At 45.1% G+C, this 12035-nt stretch overlaps 1 protein-coding gene across 1 annotated transcript; it reads left to right on the top strand.

Annotated features, from left to right (window-relative positions):
- The first annotated feature begins 1083 nt into the window (after positions 1-1083).
- On the top strand, positions 1084-10970 carry Vamp3 (vesicle associated membrane protein 3). The gene is made up of 5 exons (XM_006975194.4): positions 1084-1315; positions 3190-3274; positions 7953-8111; positions 8776-8827; positions 9407-10970. Coding segments are annotated over exons 1-5 (318 nt in total). The 5' UTR covers positions 1084-1313; the 3' UTR covers positions 9427-10970.
- The last annotated feature ends 1065 nt before the right edge of the window (positions 10971-12035 follow it).

Below are 12035 nucleotides of genomic sequence, written 5' to 3'. Positions count from 1 at the left end.
GTACTTTTCATCATTGTTCCAGTCCTCTTCACTGCAGAGTTCTGCTTGTCTCCCTAGGAATACCTCACCTCAGATCTTCCTCAGAACTAGTGCCAGACAGTTTCACACTGAACCTTCCAATGGGAGTCCCTAATATTTTCTGGAGCCCACTGCATTTAAATGCCATTGTCTTGCTTGTCTTCCCTCTGTTCACTCTTGTTTTTACTTAAGCCCAGCCCCACATTCTCCAGTTGTTCTGTGCTCGCTATGTCCACTTCTACTCACCTAGAACGTTCTTCATAGCTGCCACTCAACCCAATACCCACTTTATGTGGCACTCTCTCGTTTCCAGTATACATTGACTTTATTTATTCCCTCACCCCACCCCGAGACAGGGTTTCTCTGTGTAGTTTTGGTGCCTGTGGACCAGACTGGTCTCGAACTCAGAGATCCGAGTGATGGGATTAAAGGCCACCACCGCCTGGCTTCACATTAACTTTTTTGAATTACGATATTGAAGTGGAAGACAGCTTTGTGGCTCTCACTTAGGAATCCACCAAATGACCTTATTTGGTCTGTTTAAGCATGTTGGAATCACCCCATTGGACCAAAAGTTGAGTACCTACTTTGCTAGGGCCAGAGGCTTACAGAAAAGAAGAAACTAAGAGTTCCCAATGTCAAGGCTCCCCTCAGGGATTGTAATAACCGTGCTGCGGCAGATATCTGTCATCTCTAGTGAGAAAATGAGAGGAGACTTATCCCAAACCCTGCGGTCAAGACTCCAAATGGACTTCCTATTGCCTCTTTCTCAGAAAGGAACGTTGGTTGTCTCCCCAGGACCACTAGATTATTCTGGAACATTAGGCACGTACGCTGTTTCTAATGTTGTCACGACCCAGGGACAACGTATGCAGGCTCAAAGGAATGTAAAACGCACCCATTCTTACTCTAAACTGCCTTTCCAGGGCTAGAGACAGGGCAGCGGCGACACTTGAGGAAGCTGCTGTGATTCATGGGCGTGGAGGAGCCGGTCCAAAGGCGCAGGCGCCGCGCCCTAGCCCCGCCCACTCCAGCGCGGGCGCGGCCTCCCCGCCGAGCTCTGACCCCTCCCACTCGGGTCTGCCGGGAGGTTACAGCCGCAGTGCTGCGCCGGGGCCGGACCCCTGCCCCGCCCACTTCCGGCGCGCCCTCCGCGGCTGGGAACGCCTCGTCGGTTCCTGTGCGGCCCCTGCTCGTGACGTCACCGCGGCCCCGCCCATCCCCACCGCCTCGGCTGCTCACTGCACCAGTCCGCCGACCCTCGGCTAGACGCCGCCGCCGTCGCCGCCGCCAAAATGTGAGTGACGCGCTGCGCTGCGAGGCGAGGCGGACTCCGGGGGGCGGCGGCCCCCTCCCGGGACCCACGTCAGGCGTGCTGGCCGCCGCTCGGGGCCCGGATTCGGGTGGAGGCCTCGCGGGCCTGCGCTCAGCGCCCTGGGCCTGAGGTGGGCGGTGGCCCCGCGGTGCACTCTGCCCTCGGACGCTGCGGCCCGAGTCGTGGTGCCGCGACGTCCCGGAGTGCCCCGCGGCCGGCGGGCAGACGCCGAAGGGCGAGGGTGGGGCACCGGCTTGCAGAGGAAGCCGCCGCCACACCCCGTGGTTCCTTCCCCGAGGCCCTCGAGAGGGGCGGGGGCGACCGGGAGCGCTCGCTCTCCGCGCGGTGGTGCGGAGGCCGGGGCATGGCCAGGTGCTGAGGCCCAGGTGGCGTCCTCCTCGGAGCTGCCGCGCCCCAGCATCACTTGGCTGTGGGTTTCGCTTCCGTTTTAAGCAAAAAACACTCTTGTTTTGAAGTTGGTTAATAGTGGTAACGTTCAGCAGGACTCGGTAATATCCCTCTGCCCAGAGTTGACGCCACTTAAGAGGTACCTGGTAGGACTGCTTGTGCAAACGGCAGAGCCCGAGGCCTGCATTCAGAGAATGCATGCTCATTCTACATTTTTATAAGATGAGGGTGATAATATTGTCCTCTTCAAAGAGTATTAGGATTCAGAGAAGAGTAGACGGATACTGTTTCACCCCAGAGCACGGTTTCCATGTTTAGCTCTCAGACCCTGAATTCTGAGAGACAGCCATCCTGGTGTTAAACACGGTGCAGACTTAAAAGGACTGTTGTATCAACGATAGGACGACTGTTGTGTAGCGAGGCACATCTCAGGTACTGGCTTAGATACAGGGAAGAGTTTAATGGAGGCTTTTGGGACTTCAAAGCAAGAGTAGTTATGAAAAGTGGACATGAGTGAAAAAGCATTCGATGAGCCTGTGGAAGATGGATGACTCTCCAGCAGAGAGAACTGCTTCAGCCCACCTTCCCGTGTTCACACAAACCCCTCCGTGCACTTTGAATCTACTGCTCCATTTTGGCTATTTTGTGATTGCTTCTTACTATAAGTTCTTGCCACAACAAAAAGAGCAGGAGAAAATATTGAATGCCTTTAAACAGTTGTGTGTTTTAAAGCATTTTTCTTTTATATTTATTTATTACTATGTATACAGTGTTCTGCCTGCATGTATGCCTGCAGGCCAGAAGAGAGCACCAGAACTCATTATAGATGGTTGTGAGCCACCATGTGAGCTGGGAATTGAACTCAGGTCCTCTGGAAAGAGCAGCCAGTGCTCTTAACCTCTGAGCCATCTCTCCAGCCCTAAAGCAATTAAAAAAAAAAAAAACTAAAAACAAAAAAAAAAAAACAGAAAGTAGAGGTATCCAGTCTTGAGATCATGCACTTCATTGGTACAACAAATGTTTTAGACTTTGGTCACTATCAACTGGTACACAGTCTTGGGAAATATTGAGGGATTATTAAAAAATGCATTAGTGCCTTTCTTACTACAGGATTTTTTTTAAATTTCATTATAAGGAATTAATAAGACTAAGTCCCAGCATAACGGTTTACACACACACACACACACACACACCATGGTATATGTGTGCGAGCAGAGGACAGTTTCAGATGTCAGTCTTTGCCTACCACCTTATTTGAGACGGTATCTCTGTTCAGTGCTGTGGATGTGTCAGGCTAGCTGGCCCTCAGTTGCCCCAGAACTCTGATGTCTCCACCTCCCATCTCACCATAGGAGTGCTGGGATTACTTATTTGCCTTACCAAATCTAGTTTATGTTAAGTGCATTGGGAATCATAATATACTCATGGTTGTGCCTTACACCTTTCAGGTCCACAGGTGTGCCTTCAGGAAGTTCAGGTGCGGCCACTGGCAGTAATCGAAGACTCCAGCAGACACAAAATCAAGTAGATGAGGTACTGCTCTAAATTCTAGAATGTGAATTTCAAACAAACGTGGGAATTCTGTAGAATTCTATCAGAAAAAGTCATTGGAGCTGGAGAGATGACTTAGGGGTTAGGAACACTTACTATTCTAGCAGAGGATCCACATTGGGTTACAAGTACACATATTTGGGCCACTCAGCTGTCTTTAACTCTTGCCTCCAAGGGCACCTGCATGCATTTGCACAGACACACACACACACACAATTGTAAAAAATTTCATGTTAGAAAAAAGAAAAAGCATTACCAATGAGTATAAATTTTGACTATATCAGAAGTCTTCTTTCTAGATGTGCATTTAGAGGACCACAGTGAAAATTCTGTGAGAAATTCAGACCAATATTTCCATATTCTTTTTTTTCATATTTTTTTAAGGTTTTTTTTTTTTATGTGTATGAGCGTTTTGCCTGCATGTATGTGTACTATGTGTGTGCAATGCCTGCAAAGGTCAGAAGAGGGCATTAAAACCTTTGGAACTGGAGTTGCAGAAGGTTGTCAGCTGCTCTGTCTGTTCTGGGCCGCAAACCCAGGTTCTCAGTAAGAGCAGCCAGTGCTCTTAACTGCTGAACCATCTCCCAGTTTCCTACTTCTGTATTCTTACAGGATTTTTCTGTGTAGCCCTGGCCGTTCTCAATCTCACTCTGTAGACCAGACTATCCCGAAATCAGAGATCACCTGCCTCTGCCTCTCAAGTGCTGGGACTAAAGGCATGCACCACCACCACCCAGCACGATCTTTCTGCTTTTAATTGTCCTAAAACTAGTTATCTTAGATACTGTTATTAAATCATACAGTAAGATGTTGTTGTTTGTTTTTGCTCTTTTGGGGGGCCTGCCACCTAGCTTCCAAATAAATCACACTTAGAGGCTTATTCTTAATTATGAATGCTTGGCCTTAGCTTGGCTTGTTTCTTGCCAGCTTTCCTTAACTTAAATTATCCTGTCTACCTTTTGCCTCTGAGCTTTTCCCCTTCTTTTCTATAAATCTTACTCTTACTCCATGGCTTGCTGTGTAGCTGGGTTGCTGGCCCCTGATGTCCTCCTCTTTCTCTGGCTCCTTCTCTCCCTTCTCCCAGATTTCTCCTTCTATATATCCTCTCTGCCTGCCAGCCCCAGGTATCCTTTCTCCTGCCTTGCTATTGGCAGTTCAGCTCTTTATTATATTCTCAGGTGTTTTAGACAGGCAGAGTAACACAGCTTCACAGAGTTAAACAAATGCAACATAAACAAAAGTAACATTAAAATAATGTTCTACAACAATAAGATTTTGATATGATGGTTTCTTTATGAACTTAATTCTAAGCATTTTAGACCTTTACACTAATTCTGTCACTTGTAAACTCAAATTGTACCTTTTTAGAAAGTAAAGGAATTTTAAAGAGATTGAGTTTTTGTTCTTTGAGGTAAAATCCCCATAGCACAATTAAGCATTTTAAAGTCTCTCATTCATGTATACCTTGGACAACTATCGCATTTTCCCATTTTCCTGAGTTCAGAACTCTTGTCACTGCTGAGATGCACGCTGCACTCATTTCATAACCACTCGCCTTCCCTCTTTCTGCTTTGTTTCTTTGGGTTTGCCTAATCCAGGTATGACATATTCAAGGAGCAGTGTCGAGCTTCTCACACCTTCGTGTGTTTCCATGCTCATCCAGGCTGTGGCTGTGCTAGCACTTTGTCCCCCTTCTCACAGTGGTAGTTTGTTATCTCTTCATAGTTAGTGGGTAGCTGAGCTGTTCTTACCTCTCTAATGCGGCTATAAATATGCCGGAGCCAGACTTTTAAATGTGTCTTCATTCTGTTTCATATGAGTATGGATCTAAGAGTAACATATATAATAATTCGTACAATAATGCTGTGACTACTTATCCTGCACAAGCTTATTTTCCAGACAGCAGTGTCTGGTGTTGCTGGTGCTGAGTTTGGGGCTACAGCCATCCTAGCAAGCAGGAGGTGGTATCTCTTTGTAATTTTGAATTAATTAATGATTTGATCAATGGTTAGTGATAGTGAACACCTTTCTAGTGCATGTTGGCCATTTGTGTGTCTCTGAGGAAGTGACGAGTCTTTTACCCAGTTTATGTTACTGCTGTTAGCACGATCTAACCTGGCACTTACTGTGTAGCCCAGGCTACTATTTAACTTTAGACTCTCTTGTCTCAACCTCTCAAGGGCTAGAATATTATAGTTATGTATCTCATACATGCTTCCTTTGCAAATGATTTTATTGTGTTGTCTTTCTGTTGTTAACTTATAAGGCTCTTTTATGTATTCTTCACATTTAACATTTATCACATCTGTAGTTAAATATTTCCATCCTCTGGGGTAGTTGAGTTTCACATTCTTCATGGTATACCTTGATGCCAAAAGATTTTACTTTTTATAAAGCCCAATTTATCTCTCTCTTTTTGTTTTTTCAAGACACGGCTTCTCTGTATAACAATCCTAGCTGTCCTGGTACTCGTTTTGTAGACCAGGCTGACCCTGAACTCACCAAGATTCACCTACCCCTACCTTCCAAGTGCTGGGATTAAAGATGTGTGCCACCACTGCCAAGCCCCAGTTTATCTCTTTAGTTACTTGAATTGTTTTTCTTTTGTTGCTCTTGCTTTTGATATCACATCTCAGAGCCTAGAGCCAAACCTGAAGCTGTGTGTTGGCTAGTTTTATGTCAGCTTGACACCAGCTAGAGTCATTTTAGAAGAGGGAACCTCAATTGAGAAAATACCCCTGACCAGATTTGCCTGTGGGGACCAGATTTGCCTGTGGGCAAGCATTTTCTTGACTGATAATTGATGTGGAATGACCCAGCTTACTGTTGGGTGATGCCACCTCTGGGAAAGTGGTCCTAGATGGTGTAAGAAGCAGGCTGAGCAAGCCACAGGGAGCCAGCCAGTAAACAGCATTCCTCCATGACCTCTGCATCATCAGTTCCTGCCTTGACTGCCCTGTATGTTGGACTATTAGCTGCAAGATGAATTAAACCCTTTCTGCCCCAAGTTGCTTTTGTTCATGGTGTTCTAGCACAACAATGGAAACCTAAAACAAGCTATAAAGCTTTACTTTTTTTTCTTCTAAGAGTTTTTATACTCTTAGCTCTTAAATTTAACTCACTGGTCTATTGAGATCTTTTTCTATAGGAAATTAAACAGGAATCCAACTTCATTCTTTTATTATGGCTATTTAGTTGTGCCAGCACTGTTTGTTGAAAAGAATATCCTTTCTCATTTGATGGTCTTAGCATCCTTTTGAAATTTAGTTGGCAGACCGAGAGTGTAGTTCAGTGGTAGAACACTTGCCTAACCAACAAAGGACTTAGGTTCCATTCTTAGCTCCAGAATCGATCAATCAAGCAATAAATTGGTTCACTTGGCTGTAAATGTGTAGGCAGATTTCCAGATTCCCAGCGCTTTCCCACTGATCTTCTAATGTCCTTTGCCATTATCACAGTTTCTGTTGCTCTAGCTTTGTGGTGAGTTTTGAAATTGGGAAGTATGATCATAGTTTTTTTTTTTTTTTAAATATTGGCTTGCTTCTTCTCAGTTTTTCTTTGAAATTATATATGAAAAAAGCCACTGGAATTGTTATTACATGACAGTTTTTCTGAGGGGAAAAAGAGCTGTTGGGATTGTATTGACTTTGTCAGTCACTTGGAGAATATAGCCGTCTCCACAGCATTGTCTTCCCACATGCAAACATGGGTGTCTTCCCACTTACAAGACTTTAATTCTCACAGCAGTCTGTGTGTGTGTGTATGTATGTATGTGCGCATGCGTGCGTGCGTGCGTGCGTGCGTGCACACGCGCACAGTTGCAGAAGGGGTAGATGTACTTGAGTGGGCACAGATGTGCCGTGGTATATGTATTGGGAGGTCAGAGGACAACTTTTCTTGGAGTTGCTTCTCTCATTCCACCTTGGTAAGGCAAAGTCTCTTGTTTTTGCCATGGCTATGCTATGAAATCCAGACAAACTGGCACATGGGCATTCCAGGTGATTCTCCTGCCCCTACTTCTCATCTTGCCTTAAGAGAGCAGGAATGACTGATAGGCACAGACCTGGCTCTAAAAGAATTGAGGTGGGGGAAGACATGCAAGTGCATCCACCACATGCAGATGTCAGAGGACAACTTCAGGGGTCAGTTTTCTCTTTCCACTGTGTGGGTCCCAGGGATTGAACTCAGGTCATCAGACTGACCACAAGTACTTTTACCTGCTGAGTCATCTCGCCAGCCTCCTTTAAAAGAGTCTTAAGGGTTTTCGGTAGAATTTCTTACATGTAGCAATAGATGTCCTCTTCCTTTCCAACTAGGCTGTCTTTCCTTAACTGATTTCTTGGCCAGGACTGCCAGTGTAGTGTTGAACAGCCATGAAAGTGAGCACTCTGTTCTGTTTCAGACCTTAGAGTAAGTTGAGTCTCTCACTGTGATATGTAATGCTAGTGTGGGTTTCCCAATACGTACCCATCATTGAAGTTCCCTTCTATCCCTGGTTTGCTAAGTGGCTTTACCTCAAAGGCCTGGGCCCCCTTTTTAACTGAGAGTTTAGCTTCAAGTAATAAAGTGCTGTTGACCTGGGGGAAAAAAGTGTCCTTAGAGTTGGTGTGTATTTTGTTCTTCCTCTCCTTTCTGTGTAACTGTAACCATGTCTGTTTAGGTGGTTGACATCATGAGAGTCAACGTGGACAAAGTGTTAGAAAGAGACCAGAAGCTCTCGGAGCTCGATGACCGTGCAGATGCACTGCAGGCAGGTGCTTCTCAGTTTGAAACAAGTGCTGCCAAGTTGAAGAGAAAGTATTGGTGGAAAAACTGCAAGGTAATGCTGTCTTGACAGACCTTCACTTCAGACCCCTCCATTGCAGAGTGTTGCGTTCTGTGACTCTGGGAAGCAGGTGGAATCTGGGCCAACTGCGGAGTCTACATCCCTTTTCCTTGCCTAGAACTAGGAATCCAATCCCATGGTTTGTGCCTAAAGTTAAAAGATGTGCAGAATAGGACTGTCCCAAACCAGTCTTGGGCGTTAGACCCCACCCAGGTCCCTGTGAACACCAATAGGGGAGTTCTGGCTTCGGTGCTTAGTTTGCAGGCCATTCTGGGAATGGCTCCAGTTTCAAACATCAGCGCTAAGGACTTCCATCTTACTCAACAAAAGAGGAGACAGCCACATACGACTATTACTCAAAGCAGGTTTATATAGTTAGGAAATGAGAACGTCTTTGATCAGATCTCAAATACTTTGGTCACACTTTGTTTAGAAAGGATACATGGGACAAGCTCAGTAGCCTGTGTGGAAATTTGTGTCTTTCCAGAGGCCACAGAGGATTGGAACACACTTTTGAAAGCCCATAACTAAATTTCAGACCTTAACTGAAAATATTAAATTTAGGTTTTAGAAATGATAAATTATTGCACACTGTAGCTGTTGCAGCAAACGCTGTCTGTCTGGTTTTGCAATGTTAAATGGACCTGTCTTGTTGCAGATGTGGGCGATAGGGATCAGTGTCCTGGTGATTGTGGTCATCATCATTGTTGGTGAGTTACCCTATGTTCACTGATGTTTGCATGTGCAGGAGCAAAGGGTGAAGGTTAGTTCATTCCAAGGTCTAAATATTTCTCTTTACCAAATACTTGGAATACTTGAGGGTGTTTGGGGTGGTGGTGTTGAGGGAAGTTTGAGGCAGGGTCTCACTGTTCAACCCAGGCTGGCCTTGAACTTGTAATCTTCTTGCCTCAACCTCTCAAGTGCTAGGATTATAGGCATGTGCCACCATACTGATCCTGAATATTTGAGTTTGTGTGATTAAAGTCTGGTGTTTTATATAGGTAGATAGATGGATGGATGGATAATAGATATACATACATAGAAGTAGACATTAATCCTTTGAGAATAGGGTATCTCATTCCTACTGACTGGTCAATTTTTCTCTCCTATGCAGTTTTATGTTTCCTTTTGTGGAGTATAGTGATTAGCTGAGACCACCTTGATCCTTCCCAACTGGCCAAATCAATTTCTTCCTGTCCCTATGTAGACAATAGAAATCCCTATTGAGAAGCTATGTAGAAAGACTAAACTGCCTTTTTCACTGTTTCTAAATCTTCCCTGCTTCTTAGTGTGGAGTGTCTCTTCATGAAGAACCTGGTGAAGCCAAAGCCCACTGTTCCGGAGCGTCTTCAAGACTTTCTACTTAGAACCTGCTGTGTTATTGAGCTTGTTTTTTCCAAATGATTATTTTTGTTAGTTTACATACAGTTCAGTGCCTAGAAAATGTGCCTTTGTTTTAATGTACACTCCAAACTGGGGGGTGTGCCCTATCCTGCACACATTTTGCACAGTGCCTTCACAGATGTATGCCCCGACTAGGAAAGAGGACTTCTGATGCTCCAGAGTGCTGGAGTCTGGGTGGATGTTGTCACTGACAACTTGCTGTGGATTCCAGGAAGGGAATTGTGTTCAGTTCAGCTGTCCCCACATCTGACATCATCTTCAAAACCACATTTTAAACCTTTGGGTGATTAGATTACCAGCGCCTTTCGAGAAGAACACTACTGCCTAATCCAAATTGGTGACAATAACAGGGTGTGCCTTATTTTGATACGTGGCTCATTTTCGTTAAGAGGACCCTCCTTTTTGTAAGCACTACTGACTCTTGCTGTATTAAGATGCTCTCATGTTAGGTGTGAAGATGTTTACTTTCTTGTTCTTGTTGTGTATCGCGTCTAAAAGAGTATTTTAATCAGAAATAACCCTTGAAAAAGTTTTTGTAGGACTATGACCAAAGTTTCTTTTTTGCCAAAACTGAAATACGATGTCCGTTAAGTCTGTCCCTAATAGATTTAAGTAAGTGCCAAATGTAACTCAGGTTGTCCTTCAAGGAAAAAGTGTTTATACTGTGTGAGCCTTCAACATTTTCACAGCCCTTCCTGTGAAATGCTGTAGATGATACTCCTTCAAATTTGGTTTCTTTCATAGAGCTATAGAGGTGAGCTAAAGCAAGCAGTTTGCAGACTGAACGAGAGGCTGTGGCCTCTAGTGCAATGTGAGCAGCAGCTCCGCAGCCTCACAGAGTCATTAGCAAAGACCGGAGCTCTTGAATCCTATTGACTGCTTTTACTCATACTCCACTTCCTAAATCAGTCCTCTGTATTATGCCTGAGGTGAGGCATTGGTCGCTTACAAGTGGATAGCTAACCAGAGATGCCTGTTGCTCTTAAGACATAGCTGTTGCCATCTGAGACACTTTGGTTGTGTATATGAGACTTTCATCAAGGTGTGGTTCAAAGACGGCGTTCAGGCATGAATGTGAATAAGAAAGCAGGGAGGGAGACACGGGCTTTCTTTGCTTGTGGCAGTGCCTCTACAATGTCCTGGAATCTGTGTTTGTGTGCAAAGTGGCACCAGTCAAGATGGAACAGAATCTGGTTCCAGTTTTTTATTTGTTCCCTAACATTACTGAAACAGTACAAATATTGAAAGCATGCCCCACTATGGAAAAGCAACATCAGCCTGGGGCCTCTGTCTTGGTCTGACCCCACAACCTTGGTGCTGTCTCCTCCATACTCAGACCCATGTAACTCACTGGCTTCTGTGTTAACACAGTAATACCTCGCTTGTCTGTGCATTCAGCTGGGAACTTTCCCGCTATGAAATCCTGAATAAAGTTGTTTATTAACATGATCCTGTCTTGTGTTCCTTAGAGTGAGGTGGATACACCTGATCCATTTCCTAAAACTTCTTCCCCTTGCTGTTCCTGCCTTTCCCTCACAAACTACTTTTTCTTTCTTACCCACCCCCACTAGGAGTAGCTGCAGATCCCATCCCATGTTAGGGTTCTCTAGAAGAACAGAACTGACAAAATGAATATATATTCAAAGAAGACTAATTAGATTGGCTTGTGTGATATGGTCTGCCTCACACTGGAGAGGCTGAAAATGAAGAGACTCTAGCCAGCTTGATCACAGTAAGCATGGCTCTGGCAGGCCTTGCCCTTCTCTCCCATTCCCTCTGCTTTGCTAAAAATATTAGATCACATTTCTAAAGCCAGCCCCTAAGATCTATTCCCTTATTTGGCCACGTCCTCCCCCTGAGGCTGGCTACCAAAGTCCATCTATCAAAGTATCGAAGTCCAGCAATCAAGAGCCCCCTTGTGACTACCCTGATTAACATATCCAATCAAAATCAACCACCTCATCCTAACACGGGGTTTCCCTTTTTCTCTTTATAAACTCATTTGCCTGTGGGTCATGTCTGTCTCCTCTCTGTCCAGAGGCAGTCCTTTGTCCCTCCAGGAAAACACCCCTGTCCCATCTACCTTGCTCCCTTCCCCTTCTTCCTCATCCTCTACCCCCTGTCTTTGTCTTATTCCCTGCCATTTGTTCCTCTGGAGCACATAAATCTGCTTTGTAATGAGAGCTTGGCTTTGGGGTGTGCTGAGCCAATCCCAATCCAGACCCACCATTCTCTTCCAGAGAAACTGGTATCTGTTCAGTTCATGAGGCTGAGTGCTTGCTTCAGCAGTTCCAATCTGGCACTACAGGCATGGAGGATTCCTGGAAAACCTCATGTTGAAATCCAAAAAGCTGAGTTCTGATCATAGCAAAGTGCAGCAACACCAGGGTAGAACTTGCCAATGAGTGAGGCTCATAGGCAAAAAGCAGAGCATCCATCTTCCATCATCATTATCTGGGCTGCCACCAAAAGTTGCTGCCTAAATTTAGGGTAGGTCTGAGCAAGAAAGTCCAT

This window comes from Peromyscus maniculatus, chromosome 2 (genome assembly GCF_049852395.1).
Source record: "Peromyscus maniculatus bairdii isolate BWxNUB_F1_BW_parent chromosome 2, HU_Pman_BW_mat_3.1, whole genome shotgun sequence".
NCBI lineage: Eukaryota > Metazoa > Chordata > Mammalia > Rodentia > Cricetidae > Peromyscus > Peromyscus maniculatus.
This window is presented reverse-complemented; position numbering and strand designations above follow the sequence as displayed.